General features: G+C 36.0%; 1 protein-coding gene across 3 annotated transcripts in view; it reads right to left on the bottom strand.

Moving 5' to 3' along the window:
- Nucleotides 1–23,836, bottom strand: part of lili (LMBR1-like protein lilipod) — a 434,111-nt gene that overhangs the window by 377,163 nt on the left and 33,112 nt on the right. For all 3 annotated transcript variants that reach the window (XM_090398849.1, XM_090398851.1, XM_090398850.1), the window contains exon 4: nt 4,076–4,215. In XM_090398849.1, the coding sequence (XP_090254975.1) occupies nt 4,076–4,215 (140 nt within the window). The remainder of the gene's footprint in view (nt 1–4,075; nt 4,216–23,836) is intronic.

Below are 23,836 nucleotides of genomic sequence, written 5' to 3'. Positions count from 1 at the left end.
AAACCATGTCATCATCATCTTAAATATCCTGGTGTGTACAAAATATGGTGTGATTGTGATATTCCTTATTTTGGCCAGGCGGACAAATCTATTGAATTACATAATGGAGGAACACATGAGGGACAGCGAGCCAAAATATCTTGTCAAGCAATATCCTTTTCTCGGCTGATCCTAATGATGAAAACCCACATTATACAGTCCGCTGGGACAGATCTACGAACATCTTTCTTTGCCATGATGAACTGAAGAGAAAATTCGTAGAATCTAGGGAAATCATCCTCAACCCTGAATATCTAAATAATAACTTGAGCTACAACCTCCCAGATAGTCATTCAGCTTCATGTACTGATGTTCACGTGATGCTGCAAGCAAGCACTCTCCCAATAATGCAACCAACAAAATAACAGCTTTAAATACAACTACATTTTCATGCTAATTATGTATAGAGACCCTCTATGTTGTTCATAGCTTTTTAACCTTCAGTGTTTAGTGGTTTTTCTTTTATAAAGTCACCTGATGAAGGCATGTTATAAGCCAAAACTAGTTGTGTTTTACTATTAAACCTACTTTTTTTTTTTATCTAACTCTCAGTTTAAGTCATTCAACTAATTTTACAATATGTATTTCAACCGAGTCAACGAATCGTCATACACACACACACACACACACAGACACATATATATATATATATATATATATATATTTGTGAGCATATGTATACGTATATATCAATATACAGCAATTCTTTTTTTTTTTTTTTAATATTTAATTACACAAGATAAGCCTGATTATTCACATAAAATACGCCTGACTGTATAAAGCTCAGCCAGATTCTAAAATGCAGCAAAATAATTGTGCATTAACAATATGAAGGCAGTCTACAAAAACATAATAAATAATTAAAATTGATCCACAATATTGAGGATCCATATACAGGCTATACTCCCACAGTTTGATTCAGACTATCTGGTATAGTTTCCTTTTAATGTATCTATTTCATGTTTGCCACTGGGAAAATAATTTTTGCTTAACAACATGCATGTAATAAATATAAGAGACAGAAAAACAATGTAGATGGCAAGCTGACCTAACTGTGTGCTATCTCATTTCCTTATTCTCAAGTGTCCTAACCTGATGTAACAAATGTTGGCGTCTGGAGAGAGTGGATATATCGTGTGATATACCAGAACTAGTCAACTCCTGATTATCTGAGGGATAATTAAATGGGGAGTGGATTAACCAGGCTTTAAAAATCAATTGGGGGGAACCCCAGTAATGGAAGCCATTTCATGCAACTAATTGGTGCCTGCATACAGTGCTTGTGCATTAGTTTCAAATAATTTTACTGTATAGCACAAAATTAATTTTTCGCCTCTATAGAATAACAAGACAGTACTCTTGCCAAAAAAATAATGCTGTAATATTTTTGTTCTACATTACACAAGAAAGTGGAGAGCAGCAACCATCTCAGTCTCTCAGATCTTCTCATGTCTGAGGACTCGTGACCTTCCTGATGATGCTTCGCCATTCTTTCTCTCCTGTGCTTCTCTTATTGCTTGTTCTAGTTTAAGTCCAGTGATTCTTGATATTTGGTCAATCCACTTGTTGGGGGGTTTTCCTCTTTCTTTTCCCACATGGTTTACCCTGGATGATTACTTTTTCCAGGCAGTTGCCTTCCCTTCTACATATGTATCCAAAATATTGCAGTATTCTATTTTCAATTATGTTTATCAGTCTTGTGTGGATATTCAATTCTTCTAGGATACTTTAGTTTGTTCGCTTTTCTGGCCAACACTCTTAACAATCTTCTCCAGTACCAGAGCTCGAACGCTCCAATTCTTCTTCTGTCATCTTTTGTCATAGTCAAGACTCAGAAGCATAGAGAAAGATTGAAAAAAAACTAAGGTTTCTACAAGCTTAATTTTTGTCTTTTTGGAGATATGCCTGTCTTTCCAGATCTTGGTTAAATCAGTCATTGCTTTTTTAATGTCAGTCAGTGCTATTCTTCTTCTTATCTCTTTTTTTACATCCATCTTTTTTTGTTATCATCGCTCCAAGGTAGTTGGAAATGGTCGACAATTTCAATTCCTTCTACATCTATCTCTTCTGCGTTATTTAAAATCATTATTTTCGTTTTATCTTGATTTATTCTTAAACTGTGCTTAGGCTTCCCCATTCTGATTCAGGATGGATTTTAATTCCCGTTCGCTTGTTTGCTATTATCACTGTGTCATCTGCATATCGTAGGTTAGTGATTATTCGGCCACCTAATTTAATGCCTCCATTCCACTTTTCTAGATATCTTTTCATTATAGTTTCGCTGTAAAGGTTGAATAGTAATGGTGAAAGTATGCATTCTTGTCTTGATCCTTTTTCAAATTGGAATGCAGGGGACAGAGAGTTTTCAATTCTTACTGTTGCTTGATTTCCTTGATATAAGTTCGTTATGAGGGTTATTAGATGGTTTGGTATTCCTGATTCTTGCATGATATCCTACCTCATGCAGTCAAAGGCCCTGGAGTAATCTATAAAGCATAGATAAAGGCTTAAGTTGAATTCCCTTGCTTTTTCAATTATTTGTCTGATGTTAGATATGATCTCTAGTCCCTCGACCTTTTCTGAATCCTGCTTGTTCCTCTGAGATCTGATGGTCTATAAAACTTTGTAATCTCACCTTAATAATATGTAGTAAAATCTTGCTGGTACGTGAGATAAGAGCAATGGTGCGGTAGTTTTCACAGTTGTTATGATTGCCTTTTTTGTAGATTGGGATAATGGTGGAATTGGTCTAGTCATTCGGCCATCTTCCAGATTTTGTTGCATAAATCGTGTATACAGTTGACTGCATTCTCTCCAAGGTTTTTCAACATTTCAGCTGGTATTGAATCAGGACCTGGGGCTTTGTTTTTCCTTAATTTTTTGATTACTTGTTCTACTTCACTTATGAGGATCTCTGGCTCTGTTTCCATGTTTTCCACAGCTCCTCCATCTTCTTGTTGAATAGCCGGATCCTTGTAAAGCTCGGCGCAATATTCTTTCCATCTTCTGGCTATGTCATTAGCGTCATTTCCATCTTGCCATTTTCCTCTGCAATTATATTAAGTTTTGGTTTGAATTTTTTTGGTTATATCCTTAACCTTCTTGAATAAATCTGTTGTTTCATTAGAGTTGGAGTGTCTTTCTATTTCTTTACAGATGTGTTTTGGATATAGTTATTTTTATCTTTTTGACAAGATTTCTTAATAGCTTTATTCAGGTTCAGGTAATTTGGGTTTTGCCAATCTGTTATTTTAATTTGTTTCTTTTTTTTTCAAGTTCTAGGGTTTCTTTTGTAATCCATGAACTACCATTCTTCTTTTTTATTGGGATGTTTTTGGCTGCAGAAAACAGCAACATCATTACTTTCTGAATAAAATAATATAAAATAAATTTATATTTTATATTATTTTATATAGATTTTATCTACTTGAGAACAATATTTAGCAAAGTGGACAAAAAATATGGTAACAGATAAGTAAGGCTAGTGTGTTAGAAGACCAGCTAAAGAAATGTGTAGGAAAGCAAAGGGAGAGAATTCAATCAAGCACAGGCTAGTAGTGAATGTGACGCTCTTTGAACCAACAATTAATTAAAGACAGGAGGACCAAATATGAGTATGGAAAATTAATGAAGTAAGCAGTTGGCATAAGTGCCAGAATCATATAAAAATGAACTAAGTATTATTAATAATCTACAGTGCGTAATGTAGTCAATATACAGAATGGAAAAAAAATCTGCAAAACAAGTGTTTGAAGCAAAAATCATGCAAAAATTTTTATTGTCACTATTAAAATTTTAACTGAATATTAGTCACATTATGTAGTAAAGAACTGTTATTATTTTACCACTTAACACAGCAAACTAACTAATTCAACTATATATGTCACTATGTTCCTGTTGGCTGGCCTTGTTTATGAAAAAGAATAAATCTTAAAATGCAATCACTAACAAAGTTACAAGCTTAAAATATTAAAGCATGAGAAGACAAAAAAATTTCAGGTATTTTATTAACATAAAATTAAATTTTCTTTCTAACCTTGAATGAGAGAGATGTTCAGCCACTGTACATAGTAGCTCTTCGGATATAAGAGAAGAATCTCATTGCTGATGATGGAAACAGGAAGCAGAAATGCAGCACCAAGGGATACAGCAAGAGAAAAATTACACATCCACATCCTAAAATATATTATTTTTACATTAATTTACAATCAGTAGTTCTTTAATACTATGTTTAATTTCTAATTTCAACAGACACTCATTTAGGACATATGAATATCTGAATTCTTCAGATACATTTAGAAGGCATCTCAATAAATTAATAGATTTCTGATACATATATTTTCACATAATTATTTTGTTTCAAGTGTACAAAAAAATTATGTTAGAATCTTCTGGTATACACTGTCAAGAGATGTAATGTATTATGACATTACATAACACAATATCAGAACTCATTTTCAATCAACTTTCTGCTAAACAGGTCTATTATTTTTCAGATCTCTGATTTTTTCAATAAAGCCTAGCCAGTCAGAATTCCAGGAATAATGAGGTCAACCCTGGAAGTTGTGTAAGAGTGTGGTAAAGAGGAGTGTGAGGAATAGATTTTTTACATGGAGAATTGTTAGTGAATGGAATGCATTACCAGAATAAGTTGTTAATGCAAGGAGTTCCATTTGCTGACAATTCTCCATGTAAAAAATCTACTCCTCACATCCCTCTTTACCACACTCCACTCTTACACAACTTCCAGAGTTGACCTCTGATTTTCCTCTTCTCGCCTTCTAGTGTTTTTATAATCTCATCTGGATTAATCCAATAAAATCCTCTCACTAACTAAAATGTCTCTATCATATCGCCTCTTTTCCTTCTATCCACTAAACTCCACAATCCACATTTTTTAAATCTCTCTCCATAGTAGTCAACTGTCAACCATAACACCCAAATCTCTAATCTCATCCATTTCCTGCAGTACGACACCTTTGATATAGTACACACCCTTATATTTCTGCACTCCAAAATGCAACATCTTGCACTTAGTGATATTAAAACTACAACCCCACTCCTTTGACAGAGTCAAAGTCTATTCAAATCTTCCTGAAGAGAATTAACATCAGCAGTGGTACTTATAATTCTTCCCAACTTTGCATTATCAGCAAGCAAATGAAGATCTCCAGTCAGTTCACATCATATATCGTTTACAAACGAGTTAAACAGCAGAGGCCCAAGAAAAGAACCCTAGGGCATGTCGCTGGTTACCCTCCTTTTTTGAGACACTGATTCATCATACACAACTTGCTTGTACCATTCAGAGAGCCAATCTCCAATTGATCTAACCAATATACTATATATTCCCATCGCCTGTAGCTTATACACTAACTTATGTAGTAATCTATCAAATGCTTTTTGCAAAGTCCAAGAATATCACGGTATATGATTTTCCCTTATCTAACACACTCGTTACCCTATCATAAAATGCAAGTAAATTGGTAAAACAGAACCTACCCTTTACAAATCAATGCTGATCATCATAAAGAATGCTATGTCCATCAACCCATTCCTGTATTCCATTCCTAACCAATCTCTCCAACACCTTGACTACAAACACAGTTTACATAGATAGGTCTATAATCGGAAGCTTCTGTCCTAGAATCATGCTTGTGGAGTGGTACTATTTTTCCTCTTTCCACTCCTTAGGAACCCTACCAACTGCAAGATTTTCATTACATAACCAAGTCAAAGGCATAGCAACATTCCTTAAGAAAATATGTGGTGATATGTCATCCATTCCCACAGACTTATTAACATTTAACCCAACTGACACCTGTTACACCTCTGATTCTTTCACTTCCAATTCTCCTACTTGCCTCCTTTCTTATATTGCACTGCATCATTAACACTGGTACGATATATGTTGATAAAGTGATCATTCAATAATTCACTATATCCTTTGAAGCTGTTATTCTGCTGCCACGACTATCCACCAGTGTCAACCTGCCATAATTCTTTCTCTTAAAGCCATAAAGCAGAAAAATTCCCTGCTCATCCCCTTTCTAGCCTGCACTTTATACTCTTTATGGATCTGATCACAACCAACTGTCTTGTACTTCCTCCATAGCATTTTCTTTTCAAGCACAGCTTGCTTGATTTCACTGTTCATCCATTTCACTCCTACACTATTTACTCGCTTAACCCTTGGTATGCAGTTATACATTGCTTTTGTTAGATACTGCCTTGTGAGTTTCCATGCATTGTCGTCTGGGTCTGGCTCACACTGATGAGACCTCAATAAAGGTCAAATCTGGTCTAGATAGTGGACCTAGATCCTTTCAAGCAAAGCACACACCCTTTCAAATGAAAAAGTATGTGCTTTACATTATAGGATACTATACTGATGTGGAGCCATTACTTCTATATATAATTAGCCCATTCATGAATATACTTCACACACAAAGAGTGTTTGCTTACACTTGGATAAAGGATTAAACCAAGAATATAATTTCTTGGCATCTTTATGTCAGAGATTGCAAAACTTCAAATCCCCCCCCCCCGACCCCATCTGATCTGCTTTAGTTCAAAAATTTCCTTACAAAACCAACCCATCACTTTCATTTGCAGCCTCTATCACTCCCCATATCTCTGCTATCTCCGACCACTCTTATTCAACTATCTTTCTGCAAGATCAATCTTCTGCAATCAAAATATTCTAATACTGAGATTATCTTTCTTGGAGACTTCAACAACTCAAACAGGCTTCCATTCTTCAGTTTCAGCAACTAAGCAGACAGGGATGTGAAGATAGTTGTCAGTAACAAACAACCTATCAAAAATCATCAATCTCCCTACCAGAATACCAGATAACCCTCTCCAATTCATCAATGCACTTGATCTCTTCTCAACAAGCTCCACTTCCAAATATACTGTGGATGTCAGTTCTCCTCTTGGTAATAACTCAGACCACAACTTCATAATTCTCCTTTGCTGTGGAAGGATCTTCATCCAACAGTTCCCAGTCTCATGTCCTTTGGCACTACAAGTTGCCAATTGAGATGATCTTTGTGACTTCTACTCCTCCTTCCTGTGGTCAAACTACAGCTTCAATTCTCTTGATCCAAATACCTGCACTCAGACCTAACAACAAAACCATCCTCACAGAAATGAAGAATTTCATTCCTCATTCCCCCCAAAATCCTCAGCCACCATCTAAGCCTCAGTTCTCAAAAAAAAGTGAGCTAATTCAATACCAGAAAAAAAAACTCAGCAACTATGAGTGACTCAAGACCAAAACTCCAGATGCTAACTACACCTATATTGCAGCTTGCAAGGGTGGTAAAAGAGCCATCAAAAATTCCATATTGCACTTGGAAAGGACTAAATAATGTAAACTCGCCTCTTGTCGAAATAGCAATCACGTCTTCTGGTCCCTTGCCAAGGCCACTGGATGCAACTTTTTCACATACAAATGATAGCACAGCCACCTCGCCCAAAGATAAGGCTGACTTACTGGTGCCACTCTCCTCTTCCAATTCCTGTATAATGATGATGAAGAAAAAAGCCTTCCCCTACCTTACCTAGAACTGCTCATTTCATGTCACCCAGTCTTCTGCAAGAACAAAATCCAAAGAATCCTTAATAGCCTGAACAAACAAGGCTGAAAGTATCCGTTCCTGAAAGTATCCTGCCTACTGTGTTAAAGAAAGCTTGTAACAAAAACCATCCTCACAGAAATGAGGAACTTCATTCCTCGTTCCACCCAAAATCCTCAGCCACCATCCAAGCCTTGGTTCTCAAAAAACGTTAACTCCAGAGCTGACACCTATCTTATAATGTCTCTTCAGTGTATCCTATACAATGCGTAGCAGCTACCTTAAAGCATGGAAACAGACCCACATCCAGCCTATTCCAAAGAAAGGGAATAATCGGACAACAAACTACTGTCTAATTGCAATCACTTGTGTTCTCTCTAAAACTATGGAGAAAGTCACCAATAACCAACTTATGCACCATCTAGAGACTCATCAACTAATCAGTGACCTGTATATGGATTTCTCCACTTCTCAATTCACCATCCTTCTGTGGACTTAAGTCATGGAAAAATTCGGAGAAAGATATGTAGTTGCTCCCAACATCTCAAAAGCATTGACTGGTTTGACACAAAAGCCAAACTTATTTTGGATCATGGAGGATTGTTTCCTTTCTTCAGATTTTCCCACCAATCTGGAGTATTTCAGGGTTCTGTGCTCTCACCCACTCTCTTCCTCCTGTATATAAATGACCTGGTGTCAGACTTTAAATCCTATTCATAGCTTTGTAGATGACAGTATAATGCATCCCATTCCTCATTTTCATTAGACAAACTTTGTAGAGCCCAACTGTTAGAACCCCAAGATCTATCAACCATGACCAATATTCTGAAATCCAATCTCCTAGCTATATCTCAATAGGGGACAGACAACCTTGTAGACTTCAATGCCACCAAAGCTCACCTAACCTTCAATAATAACCTGATATCTAAACATGGTCAATTTGTTTCATTCTTCTCCTCACAGGCATTCAGTTTCTGTCTTATCTTTGTTCTAAAAATACTTCCATGGATGATGCTCCACTGAATGTGGCCTCTATCTTGCCTCCAAAATCATAAAAACAGGAGCTACTGCTACCAACACCCATTTGCTGTCCAGCCTGAAACTTGTTGAACCAACTTCTCTTCATCTACTTCTGTTCTGTGGAACAGCCTTCCCCCCAAGAATACAACCTTCAGCTATTCCAAAAAAAGTGAACAGATTCATCCTTTCTTCTTACCCTCTTGCCTACAAATGGAACTGATTTTGCTATATATACTGCAACATTTCATGTGTAGATCAGATACATAAAAAATAAAATAAAACAATTAGTACTTCTCCACATATTATGTTGGCAAATATGACTTTTAATTTAATTAATTAAAGTTATAGAGTTTGAACCTTAATGCATTTAGACCATGTCACTCATGCATCATGTACTTGTAGCTCACAAGTTTTCATTGTTGTTTCTAAGTTTTTGATTCCTGTTGAATTTAAATCAGTCATACTGAACACTTGACACTGTATCAAAAATTCTGTGTTAAATATTACATAATTATTAAATATCCTTATCCTATTAACCATTTAACTGATTTGAGTTTTCAAACACGTTTATAACCAAAAGAAAAATTTCTTATTTATAAACACAAGTATGTACAACAACATAAAATCAATATATCTTAGCTACACAAGTGCAAATATTGTTTTCAGCTCACAACAGAAAGAAAAAACACCTTACCTCTTCAGTGTCCTTTCAGTGATATAGGCCAACAGTTATTAGCCTTTATGGACAAAATGAATTTCACAGATTTTAGTCTCTTTCTTTCTACAGAACTTTTATTCTATTAAATTCACACAGACGAACTAGCACAAACTGCTACTTTCTGTTTAACAGCAACATAAGTCAGTCAAATTCTTCATGCATGCTAAACCATAAAACAATGGTTTAGCATGCAAGCATCCTAACTCAATTCACTTTCTAAATGAAAGTGAATTGAATTTCATAGCAAACTCTTCTGAATGAACTACTAAAACCATAATAATCATTAAGGAAGAGAGATCACACAAATCAGGTCTGGTCTATCACACTACAAATAAAGAAAGCATCTAGTGATCTGCAAAATACCAAAAATGCCATATACTGATTTTTATAGCTATATTCATAAGTATGAAGAAGCTTTAGAAATGGTACAATGTACATCTCAATGCAATAAAGACTAAGGACTTATCCTAAACCATCATTAACAGTTTCATAAAACACAAAAATTCACAGAACTAGGTTGCAGAGATCAACAACAACGAAGTAAGCATGTAATGTGTTATAACATCAATTATCATTTGCAACAGCAATTCTATTAATAGTTTAAATATTTATTCTGCTTTTATTATCAATTCAATTTCTTTAAAAAACTTCATGAAGAAATATGCCACCGTGCATAAGCAACTAGCAGAACAAAAACAACTCATGATTACAGTAGTCATACTGAATTGAATAGAACGAACAGCCACAGAAACTCACCATTGTTAATAAAAATTAAGTTTACTGCTTACTTAAAATATTCAGGAGAGGAAAGTTTATGGCAAGTGAGTACAGTAGATCTCTCTCAGATATTTTGCTGCTTTTCAAATTTGCTGCACTTTTTTAAACCATGAATTACAGTCAGGTTTGTAGTTAAGAATTCCATGTTCTTGTACTGTTATTTTTTTATGTTACATAAAACAGTTTATTACCTGCAGATAATGCTTTATGTCAAAACATTTTTATGGATATTGTACATTGGTTAAGGAAAAAACAGTTTTCAGGGAATGTGAAATAATCGCTATTTAGTTTTAAGAAGGATAATACTTAGTACTCAACTGAAATTAAAGTTATGTATGAACAGAATCAAAATAAAGCAGCTTTTTAGAGGTGAATGGTAGAACTAAAATATACAAACATTGTTCAAGAAAAAAGGGGATGAGAACAACAACCAAACCTTAGGGACCCAATGGCAAGAAATCTGAAGAAATCACCAATTGATACAGCCAGAAAGTCATATGATGAAGTTACCTGCAAAGAGAAATCAGAACCTCACAGTACATAAAAATTGAAAACAAGAATAAAGATATTCTCTGATGCTCAGAATCATTACTATGAGTGATTGTTAACAAGTTCACATGGGGGCGATTGGAACTTTCTCATCACCACCCTAACCATCTGGTAGAGCAAGTGAAAGCATTGTCCTTACATATCAGCAGACAAACCGCACACTATGTATGACAGTGGATGGCTCCATATCCTCTCACCATTCAATTAAGGCTGGGGTTCCACAAGGTTCTGTCCTCTCACCAACCCTCTTTCTGCTATATATCAATGACCTATTTCAGTTGACCTCCAACCCAATACATAGTTTTGCAGACGACAGAACACTACACTCCTCACTTTCATTTGATAAACCTTACCCTACACAACTCACCTCAACCTATAGAACATCAACCACCACCATCCTCAATTCCGATCTCCAAGCCATCTTACAATGGGGTTTGGATAACCTCATCAATTTAAATGCTAATAAAACCCAGTTCTGTCCTATTTCCCATAATAAAAAGAACTATTTTTTACCTGTATCCTTTTTGACGATACCCAAATTTCCAGACAGTTTGAGATCTCTCTTCTTGGAACTACCCTCACATCAAACCTATGATGTGTTTATGCCAGGAAAGGTTTCATGCGAGAGTAATTCCAAGAAGAGAGATCTCAAACTGTCTGGAAATTTGGGTATCATCAAAAAGGATACTGGGACACAACTATTGCCTCCTCAGCTTCAAAAAAAACTATGATTTCTATTTCGCTCAAGACATTACTTCACCCTTCAACCCTGAACAGCTGTCAACATCATACGAATCACAAATTCATCCAGCTATTGAATACTGCTCCCACATATGGGGTGACCAGCAGTTTATGTATGTGTGGTTTATATAATGTTGAATAAGAGTTCTGACAGAACAGCAGCAAAATAGTGAAAAAGAAAAAAACAATCAAAGAACATACTAATATATGAGCTAGAAAAAGCCATTAGGAACCTAAATTGTGGAGAAAGAATCAGCTGGGACAATGATGATCATCATTAGCATTCTGTCTCTTGACAGGTCCAATGGTATCTCAGCAAATTCTCTTCCTTCAATTTCCCCCGTCTCTTGCTTCCTCCTTCATTTCTTGATATCCTCTTGTGCCCATTATATCATCAAGCATCACTAGTTGTCTCCTTCCTCTTGGTCGCTTTCCTTCAATTTTCCCTTTTATCATTCTTTTTAATAGGCTACCTCTTCTTAATACATGTTCTATTCAATTATGCTTTCTTTGTCTTATGGTCGTTAGTAAATTCCTTTCTTCTTCAACTCTTTGTAATACTTTTCCATTGGTAATTTTTTTTCAGTCCATTTTATTTTCTCCATAACCATATTTCAAATGCTTCCAACGTTTTAGATTCTTTCTTCCCAATTGTCCATGTTTCCGACCCATTTTAATAAGACTTTTCTTTAAATTTCTATTAATAAACAAATATTTCTTACTATAAAATGCATATTTTCCTTTGTTAATTCTTTCTTTTATTTCCATGTCACATTTTCGAATGAAATCCTACCAGAAATACTGAAATATGGGGATATAAAATTTTAATGACTGCACTGCATAATTCACTAAGCTTATTCAACAGGTCAAAGTCTGGATGAAAGACAGAGCCCTCACAGTATAAATCTATATAAAGGAAAATAAAACAATGTGAGAATTACAGAGGAATTTTACCACTGACTGTTCTGCATAAGATTTATACAAATAAAGTTGAGAAGTAGGCAAGAAATATGGTGGAAGAGAAATGTCATGAAAAACAAATCAGATTCTGTACAAACAGAGGTTATTAAGACCAGATTTTTACTTTAAGACAAAAAGTTGAAAAATAATAGGAATATAACAATAATATGCATTTAACGTGTTCGCTGCCAACTACGAGTATACTCGTAGTTGGTAAACTAGCCACACAAGGCAACTACGAGTATACTTGTATGATGCTTACTGCTGGCAACGAGATTACTGTACTGACCTTGAAGAAGTGAAAATGCTTGGCTTGTGGAGCTAGCATCAAAACTGTGTATTCTCATAGATGGTATATGCTCTGCACAAGTCAACTACGAGTATACTCGTATGATGCTTACCACCAGCAACGAGATTACTGTTGCTGGCGGCTGGTTATGCTAAAGTAGCGTGGCAGCGAACGTGTTAAGTTTTATAGATCTAGAAAGATCAAGGGCATGCATGCCTGTTCTCTGACAACCAAGCTGCGAGTTCAAATCCAGCCATGGGAATGTCTTTAGGTGGGAAATGAAATTCAACATCTCGTATGAGACCACCATCCCATTTATTACAGGCCTGAAGCGACTTAAAAAGTTCCGTGCTTGGTTATATAAAAATATAAATTATAATAATAATAATAAAGTAACTTGAAAAACTCCCTAGCCTCAATCGTACAGATGTACTACAGGTTTATAACCTTTCATTTGTGGAAGTCATAATAAAAAAAATAAATGGCGCACATGGAACACTGTGCAGAGCAATATATAAAAGGGTGGTCTGAAAAGTTCTCGGCCTAACAATGAAAAAATGAGTTTATAATTTCAAAATTATTTTTATTTTTCAACATAATCTCCCTTAAGACTAATACATTTATTGCAGTGATAAGTGATACTCCAGTGCCATTAATCCCCTGTAGTGGTTCTCAGTAAGATCTGCAAAATACCCTTCTACAGATGCAAGCACCTCTTGATTCGAAGAAAAATGCTGACCAGCAAGGAAGAATTTTAGTTTTGGGAAGAAACAAAAGTCAGAGGGAGCCAAATCTGGGGAACAGGATGGATGTTCCAACAATTCATGGTGCAGATCCCTTAATTTTCCCATTGCCAAAACAGCTTTGTGGACAGGTTCATTGTCCTAATGAAATTATTTTTTTCTTCTGCAACGAATTTTTTCATCTAGTCTGGTTAAAAGATCGGAATGATATTCCCCAGTTATTGTTTTACCCTTTTCAAGATAATTAATAAACAAAATGCCTTTAGCATCCCAAAACACCGATACCATGACCTTTCCTGCTGATGGAACCGACTTTGTCTTCTTTGGCGCTGAACAACTGGCTTCTGCCCACTGTTTTGACTACTGTTTGGATTCTGGTGTGCAATGGTGAATCCAAGTCTCATCCATAGTAAAGAATCAACACACAAAATCAGTTTTATTCTTGTTAAAATGCTCCAAACACTGTTCAGATTTTCATGCGAGTGCATTTTTGATCTGCTGTGAGCAATAGTGGCACCCGTCTTGCGCAAAGCTTTCACATTTGCAATTCTTCATGCAAAACATATCCTACACGTTCTTTTGAAATGCCTATAGCCACAGAAATTTCACGCGTTTTGACTCGCCAGTCATCCAATACCATATCATGCACTTGATCAATGATTTCTGGTGTTGTTATACACTTTTTGGACGTCCTTCACGTGGATCATCTTCAAGGCGGCCACGTTTCAACTCAGCAGCCCATTTCTTAATTGTCAGAAATGAAGGAGTAGAGTTCCCATAAACTTTTATGAACTTCGAATGAATTTCTTTTGGCATTTAACTATTAGTCTACAAAGAATTTTTATAACCATGATACTCAATTTTATTCATTTCAAGGGATACAGACAACACTTTTGCTTCAGACAGCTGTATGAAACAAACCATTTGATAGAATGACTTGCAATTTCACATGGATGCTTATGACAGATGTACGAACTTAGGAAAAAAATCTTGCCAATAGTGTTGCCATCTATGGTGGAGGCCGAGAACTTTTCAGACCACCCTCATAAGTATGTAGACATGGCTAGTTCATGATAAGTGACTAAGAGTTTATAAGGAAGAACACTAGAAGATAATAACATTTATTTTAATTGACAACACAACATTTCATCCTAACTGCACAGGATGAATAAAAATGAGACTCTGACCTGCTGAACAAGCTTAGTGAATTATGCAGTGTAGTCACTAAACTTTTATATCTTCATATCTGAGTCCCAGCTGACTTTCCACAATTTAAGTTCCTAATGGCTATATATATATATATATATATATATATATATATATATATATTCTATACTTAAGTTGCATGTCAGAAGTCAGAAATAAAGGCATACAGGAGATTTCATATAAAATCAGGTGTAAGACAAGGAGAGGTGTGTGTGTGTGTGTGTGTGTGCACACGCACACTGTTCCCATAGTTATTCATCTAAACGGATTATGAAGAAAATGGCATTAAACCTAACATCTTGATTCTATATTATATCAGTATAATGGAAAACATTAAATGAATTCTCAATGAAGAACTTGAACAATAAAAACGTTTCAGCTACTTTAGATGCACATTTTAGTAAGGAGAACAAACTGATGATGGAAATAGATAATAGCATAAGCAGAGCTATGCTGTGGAGATAAATAAAAGAGAGAAATTAGTCAAAGAATAACCTACCAGTATACTTCACATGCACACTTTGACCACTCATCAGTTTAAAGGAATATGACAGGGCTTATGTGCTCTGTGTGAATACTGTTTTTACTTTCTCTAATTATCCAACCAATCACAGCTTTCTTTAAGTGTTGCTTGTACCATTTCCAAACTAGTGTTAGCATTATAAGCTGAAAATGCTAACTAGCTGACCCCATACCAGAAAACAACTTCAGAAATCAGGTATATCATACTCCATGCAGATCTGAGATGTCATTAAGCACAAAGTGTTTAATGACACTCAATGATTTCTATTTTCTATTCAAAGTTTAAAACTACATGCTGCTTTCTCCATCTGTTGCTTCTTATTAAAGCCTGTAATGCTTAGCATTACATGCATTAATTAAAAAACCAAAACTGAAACTGAATTCTTTCTTTTCTGTTTCCTGTGATGTTAATATAAGATATGGTTTGTCTAAAGCCAACAGGAAATGTTACTGAAGTCACAGTTCCTTGCAGCAAAAATAGGTGCTCTTACATAAAAAAACATTCACTGGACAGAAATTTTAAGAATGATAGATCTCATTAACCATCTTATTTTTTTATTCACACACAGAAGAGGCAGAACCTATAGCATATTAATACCATGTATGTGGGTAGGGATCAGGAGCAGAGTACAGAGAAATCTGTTGATATTCTTAAACTTCTGGAGGTTGTAGTCCTTTGGAAATGCTTCATGAAAGAGCATGTTCCACAGAATTGAGGCGGATGAAATGAATGATGACTTGAAATAGCAGATTCAATGATCATGCAGTTCAACTGTAAAGAGATATTGAGAGCTGATGCTCTAGTTCCAGTAGATCTTTCAGAAACGGAAGGAACAATGGATGCTAGTTCTGAACAGTTATATTGCGAGATATTTCTATGGCCACTGCTGAACAGTGGCCATAGAAATATCTGTAGAAGTGAGACAATGCAGAAAGTGTCTTCTATGAGAAAGCGGCTGGGGAGGGAGAGAGAGAGTGTGTAGAGATGCGTCATTAATCAACTAAACTGCCCTTTTCTGAACAGCATCAAGAATCTTTAGGGAGATCTTAGGAGCACCACCCTAAACATGAAAACAGCATTCCAATGTTGGCCAGAAATGAGATTTATACAGAGTAAATGACTGGTCAGAAGAGAAGTACTGTTTTCAGCAGAAAAAGATGTCAAGTTTTTTGGAAGCTGATAATGCTATAGAAGTGATGTGATTGTGTTAAGGAAAACTTTGGAGTAAGAGTCAGTACGAGAAGAGAGATTTGGTCTTGACAGTTCAGCTAAGTATTATCAAAAGCAAGTGAAGATGATACGAGGTCTTTTTCATGAGAAAACATGCAAAACTATGCTTTGCAAGCATTGAACTTGACCTAGGTTGTTGTTTTCACACCAACCAAGAATACTGTGGAGATCACTGTACTAAGGGCCCTTAGTACAGAAGAACCTGAATTTTAAGATATTTCGGCACTGCAAGGCTAGTTATATGAGTTGGATAAGTAGACAGTACTATCACCAGCAAACTATGAATATGGTTTATAGTCAATGAGAACATGTCATTTATATATATCAGAAGGAGGGTGGATGCAACAGCAGTCCTGAGGGACAGGAAAATCTGAAGAGAGAACACCATTTACCATTACACGTTGAGATAGATCTGAGAGAAAACTGGCAATCCAATTACACAAGGACAAAGGCAGTCCACATGATGGTAATTTGTTGAGAAATCCTCAATGCCAGACACTAATCAAAAGCCTTAAAGATGCCAAGTGCAACAGCGTAAATTTCTCCAAACATTTCCATGGAATAAGTCAAGAAGTGTGTCATGTAGGTCAGGAGATCTCCTATGGATCTAGTTTGGCAAAATCCATACTGGTGTCACTAATTAATGGAAAGGACCACCTAATTAGTGGCTAATTCCAGTCTCCAAGTGTTGAATAAATTGACTGTTGATAAACTTCTCCATTACTTTGGCTGAAATTGAGATAAGAGCAATAAGTCAATAGTCCTGGGGTCGATGGGCAGACATTCATCACCTTTTTTTGGGAACTGGCTATATACAGGCTTGTTTCCATGTTGTAGGGTGGGTGCCTGCTGGGTATAATTTAGTGTATAGATAATAATATAATAATGATAATAATAATAATAATAAAATTAATAATAATAATAGATGTAGGACTACAGATGCGTAAAGGCGTAACTGTAAAAGGAAGAAATATAACTCACTTCAAGTATGGTGACGACATAGTTATCACTACAGACAGCCAAGAAAAATTAGAAAATATTACGACCAAGCTGCGTCAAACAAGTAACAAATATGATATGAAAATCAATTTTAGTAAAACAAAACTAATGATAATAGGAAGAAAAAGAAAAGCAATCCAAATGAAAATAGGAAACAATAATATAAAACAAGTAAAGCAATTCAATTACTTAGGATCAATGATCACTGAAGATCTATTTCAAAATAGATCGATTTTGAAATAGACTATTTCAAAACCATAAAATACAGAATCAATAATGGATGAATAACAATGGGCAAACTATAAAAAATATGGAATAATAAAAGATTAAGCAAAGAACTGAAATTAAAGATATATAAAGAAATGATAATTCCCACAGTAATTTATGGCTCAGAATGCTGGATCTTATGAAAAAAAAAAAAAAAGGATAAACTCAATGCTTTTGAAATGAAATGTCTAAGAAAAATCAATAGAACAAACTGGACAGAAAGAAAAACAAATGAAAAAGTCAGAGACAAACTTAACTTTATCATCATCATCAAATTCCTGCCATGTACCCTCAAGGGGTATACAGGATATGATAGTACTACATGAAAAAAATTACATCATTACTAACTTCCTATCTACAATTTTCCTCCAAATCAGTCTGTTACTTGTCAAGACTCCAACATTATCGGATCTTATATTTCTATCATCTAAGGCAATTTGTACTGTATCATCTTGGTCTTCCTCTGAGTCGTTTTGCTGCCAACCTGGCAGAGAACACTTGTTTTGCTAATCTTTCCTCGCCCATTCTGTTTAAGTGACCATGCCACCTGAGATTAGTTTTGCTAACGCATTCCTGGATGCTGACAATGTCAAGTTCTTTCCTAATATCCTCATTTTTAATATGATATTGCCATTGATGCCATCTGTTCACGCTTCTAATTTTTCTCAGGACTCTCATATCTGTGGTCTCTAGTCTTTGATCAAGTGTTTTACATCTGACCCAGCTCTCAGATTCATAAGTTAAAATTGGTTTGAACACTGTCTTGTAGACAGCTAATTTAGTGTTCCGACTAATTTCTCTCTTATTCCATATGAATTTATTCATTTGACTTCCTACCATACCATACCAGCTTTGTTGATTCTGTTGTCCATTTCTATATTTAATTTACCGTCTTCACTAAAAATCATGCCTAAGTAGATGAAATGTTTTACTTGTTCCACAGGTTCTCCATTCACAACACTTGACATTTTCAACGATTCTGCCTATTTTCATTGTCTTTGTCTTTTTATTGCTGACCTTCATACCATATCTATTACAACAGCTATTCAATTTAGTCAGAGAATCTTGCAGACTTGTAGCGGATTTATTTAGAAGTATAACATCATCCGCATAAAGCAAAGAGCTGACATTAACATCTCCAATTTTGATATGTTTAATACCACTTTCCTTCATAATGTGATCCATATAGATAATGAATAACAGAGGGGATAATGCACATCCTTGTCTCACACCAGATTTAACATTAAACCATCTTCCTGTACTTCCTTCAATTCTAACTGCTGACTTACAACTCAAATAAAGACTAAGTATTGCTATATAATGCCCCATTGACACCATATAACTGCAGCATATTGAATAGCTTCTCTCTCTTGGCACCTTGTCTTATGCCTTTTCGAAATCGACGAAACTTAAATACAGATCGGTACACAATAAATAATGGAAAAAACTCACGTAGAAAGATTATTTATTAGTATAATTTTTGCCTGTGTGTCACAGGCATATTCAGTACATTAAGCTCAAAATTAAACACTAACTGACAATTCCAAAAAGCGCCACCCAAGTAGCTGGTGTAAGATAACTAAAAAGGTCAATAACTTTCCTAAAAAAAAAAAAAATACAATAAAAAGTTAGGAAAGAGTAGCTGATTTGTAAAGTACTATCTCCCATAAAGGGGAGAGCCGTAAGCCGTCGGATCTGTTTAAGTTAGGAGAATGAAGTAGAGTTTCACATGTTTCTTTATAAAGGCGTTCCATGAGAAACTGACTTTTGTAAAGAACTCTTGTCTTTCTCCAATGAACTCTGTGTCTAGTGAAGATGGCATGGTCAGAAAGTCCAGACTTTTCAGGTTTAAAGTATTCAATATAAGATTGGTATTCTTCTAGCCGAATAGAGGCAGATCTTCCCGTTTGTCCGAAATAAGATAATCCACAAGAGCACGGAATCTGGTAGACACCTGGATGATTAAGATGTGGAAGCTTGTCCTTAGGAGAAGTGAGAAAGGTTTTTCTAAACGGTCGAAAGGCAACACAAATATTCAGTGGTTTTAAAACTTTTGCTATACGTTCACTGATGCCATGTACATAAGGGATAGTAATGCGCGTTATTTCCTCTGTGTTTGAAGAAGAAGACATATTAAAACTACTCAAAGTTCTTTTAATGAAGCAATTCTTATAACCATTAGATAGAAAGGAAGAAGTTATGTATTGTATTTCTTTCTGTAAAAGATCGTCTGTAGAACAAAAGGAGTGGACCCGATGAACCAGTGTTTTAATAGTTCCTGCCTTTTGACTGGGATGGTGATGAGATTCCGCATGGATATAATGGCCTGTACGAGTCTTCTTTCTATAAACTGAGAAATGTAGGTTACCATCTGGTTGGCGAAGTTTATAGAAAGAAGACTCATACAGGCCATTATATCCATGCGGAATCTCATCACCATTCCAGTCAAAAGGCAGGAACTATTAAAACACTGGTTCATCGGGCCCACTCCTTTTGTTCTACAGACGATCTTTTACAGAAAGAAATACAATACATAACTTCTTCCTTTCTATCTAATGGTTATAAGAATTGCTTCATTAAAAGAACTTTGAGTAGTTTTAATATGTCATCCACTTCAAACACAGAGGAAATAACGTGCATTACTATCCCTTATGTACAAGGCATCAGTGAACGTATAGCAAAAGTTTTAAAACCACTGAATATTTGTGTTGCCTTTCGACTGTTTAGAAAAATCTCCACCTTTCTCACTTCTCCTAAGGACAAGCTTCCACATCTTAATCATCCAGGTGTCTACCAGATTCCGTGCTCTTGTGGATTATCTTATTTCGGACAAACGGGAAGATCTGCCTCTATTCGGCTAGAAGAACATCAATCTTATATTGACTACTTTAATCCTGAAAAGTCTAGACTTTCTGAACATGCCATCTTCACTGGACACAGAGTTCATCGGAGAAAGACAAGAGTTCTTCACAAAAGTCAGTTTCTCATGGAACACCTTTATAAAGAAACATGTGAAACTCTACTTCAGTCTCCTAACTTAAACAGATCCGACAGCTTACGTCTATCCCCTTTATGGGAGATAGTACTTTACAAATCAGCTAATCTTTCCTAACTTTTTATTGTATTTTTTTTTTTTTAGGAAAGTTATTGACCTTTTTAGTTATCTTACACCAGCTACTTAGGTGGCGCTTTTTGGAATTGTCAGTTAGTGTTTAATTTTGAGCTTAATGTACTGAAGATGCCTGTGACACACAGGCGAAAATTATACTAATAAATAATCTTTCTACGTGAGTTTTTTCCGTTATTTATTGAGTACCGATATGTCTACTCACGGTTTACCTCTTTTAAAACTTAAATACAGATCTATTTATATTCCCATGCTTTTTCGACTATATGTCGTAAAGTGAAGATCTGATCCTGACGGCCTCTATTTGGCCTGAATCCAGCTTGTTCTTCACCAAGCTTTTCTTCCACAATTCTTCTCAACCGTTTCTCAAGAATACTTGCATAGATCTTCCCAAGAACACTAAGTAGGGAAATACCTCTGTAATTCCATTCAGTTTTATTTCCCTTTTTATATATGGGTACTATGAGAGCTCTACTCCAATCATCAGGAATTCGTCCTCCCTCTGTCCAGGCTTTCTGAACTATGCAGTGCAGCCACTGTAAGACTCTTATACCACCATACTTCAGCATTTCTGGTCGAATATCATCTACCCCTGCTGCCTTTCCACATTTCAAGCCTTTGATGGCTTTTTCTACTTCAAGTATGAATATGTATTCCTGACTGCATGATTGGTCAGTGCTTTTTACTAGTGTGCTGTCATCACTGCTTGTTTCATTTAGCAGTTTTATCAAAGTAATTACTCCATACTTCAAGGATATCTTTTTCTCCCATTTTCATGTCACTTTTATCATCTCTAACTCCTTTTACAGCACTCTTTCCTCCATTCCTAAGCTTCTTCAACAACCTCCAGAATATTTTGCCACCTTCTTGATATTTATTTTCTATATTCTTGCCAAAGTCCTCCCATGACTTTTGTTTAGCTAATTTTACACAGTGTTTAGCCTTCTTGCATTTGTCTCTGTATTCTCTAAGAGCACAAGCTGACTTATTTGACAGGAACTTTTGATATGCTTTCTTCTTTTCCTTCACTGCCTCTTTAACTTCCTGTGTCCACCAGGGAGTTCTGATTTTTTTATCCTTGCAGACAACCTCACCACATGCCTCTGGCAGAATCAATCAATGTTTTCTTCAGAGTTTCCCACTGAATCTCCAAGGTTTGATTCCTGTTCTCAAACTCTTTCATTTTTTCTTCAATAATCTTTGTGTATTTTAGTCTACAGTTCACATCTGAAAGCTGCTCAACTTTTATTCACTTTAAAACTTTCTTACATGTTCTTCTTTTCAATATGAAATTCAATTTTACTGCTCAAGACTAAATAGTGATCACTTCCAATTTCAAATCCTCTGTACGCTCTGCTGTCCTGCACTAGGGAGAAAACATCACTATCAACAATAACATACTTGTGTAGAGGCTTAAGTGCTGTGAGGACATTATGTTGGAGGTTTAATGGATTTTTTACAACACTCAAAAAGAATTAAAATAGAATTTAATACTTCCTATATTTCGTCCTAGTCACTAGGACATCTACGGGGATTACAAAGACAATTAATGTAACATGCATACAAAAACTTACAATACTAAGCCCAACCACGTGGGTGACGATGAAGTCCTATCTAGGTAGAGCGCCCTCTAAGGGCAGTAGTAGGTGGCCTGGAATGTAAGGTGGGACCTCTGGTGATGACTGTTTCCCAAATCTTCGGAAGCTTAATGCAACCGTATTTGTTATGATTTGGTTGGTTTCTGAGATCTGCTGCTGCTTCTAAGAAAAGTCTCTCTTTCTTGAATTTGCTGTGTTGGAGCATGGTGATTTTCTTCCATGATACTCTGTGGGTGGTGTCCAAAACATGGTCAGCCAAGCCTGAATGGCCATAGTTGTGTTTAACGATGTACGACTTGTGTTCCTCCAGCGGATGGATGCTGATCTGCCTGTCTGTCCAAAGTACGCAAGCTTACAGGAACAGGGTACTTTGTAAACTCCAGGCAGAGAGAGAGAAGGGAGCTGATCTTTCGTAGAACGGATAAGGGTAGCCAGTTTGCGGTAGGGCTTATATGTTGTGTGTAGGTTATACTTTTTTAGTATCTTGGCTATTTTTTCCGAAGTGCCACGGATGTAGGGTATGGTGATGGCATTTTTAAATTCTTGTTGACGAGAGGGACGGGGAATGGGGGAGGAATTGATTATTTTTTTGATGCTGTGTTCGCTGTAGCCATTGGAGAGGAAAGTTCTGTGTATGTGGTTAAGCTCAGTAGTGAGGGCAGTTCCACTGGAACAAAGATTGTGGGCCCTCTTGGTAAGGGTTTTAATGATGCCATATTGTTGTGAGGGGTGGTGGTGGGAGAGTTTGTGAATGTATCTGCCTGTGTGTGTGGATTTTCTGTATACTGTGAAGGCAAGTGTATCATTAGGCAGGCACGTGACTAAGGTGTCTAGGAAGGGTAAACAATTGTTCTTTTCCTTTTCCATAGTAAACTGGATTCTTGGATGTAGGCTATTGAGATGACCGAGGAAGGAGTCTAACGTGTCCGGGCCATGAGGCCAAATGTAGATGATGTGTTCTCTATTTGTAGATGATGTGTTCTCTATTTGGCCTCATGGCCCAGACACGTTAGACTCCTTCCTCGGTCAATAGGAATGGGAAAAAAGCTTTCTGGATTCCAACTAATTTACCAGTTAAGAAATATTTTTAGCATAGGCTGTTAAACTATTACTGTTTTTAGGAAACAAACTCCAGAAGTTTTTCATGGAAATAGGCTTATGAAGAAAGTGTGCCAATTTAACTGGACAACTGGTAACATGAATCTTACATAAAATGCAGTGGGATTAGTATATTAAGTTCATGCCAGGGCTGTGTAAACATGCATCACACGTGATAGGAGATTGGATACTGAGATAGGAGTTAGCTTGCTCCACCTTTGCAACGAGTTGCCCTGGTGTTGTACCACCTTAACCCAGTCCTGAAGATACTTTCAGGCGCAAATTTTGTTTGCTCACACTTGGATAAAGGATTAAACTAATTTTATTATACTCTAACCAAGTGAAAAATAAACTTTCAAAATTGAATTA

Source organism: Typopeltis vanoorti, chromosome 10 (genome assembly GCF_054136105.1).
Source record: "Typopeltis vanoorti isolate ZY-2024b chromosome 10, IOZ_Tvanoo_1.0, whole genome shotgun sequence".
Taxonomy (NCBI): Eukaryota; Metazoa; Arthropoda; class Arachnida; order Uropygi; family Thelyphonidae; genus Typopeltis; species Typopeltis vanoorti.
Note: the sequence above shows the minus strand (reverse complement) of the source record. Positions and strands in the feature narration are given on the sequence as shown.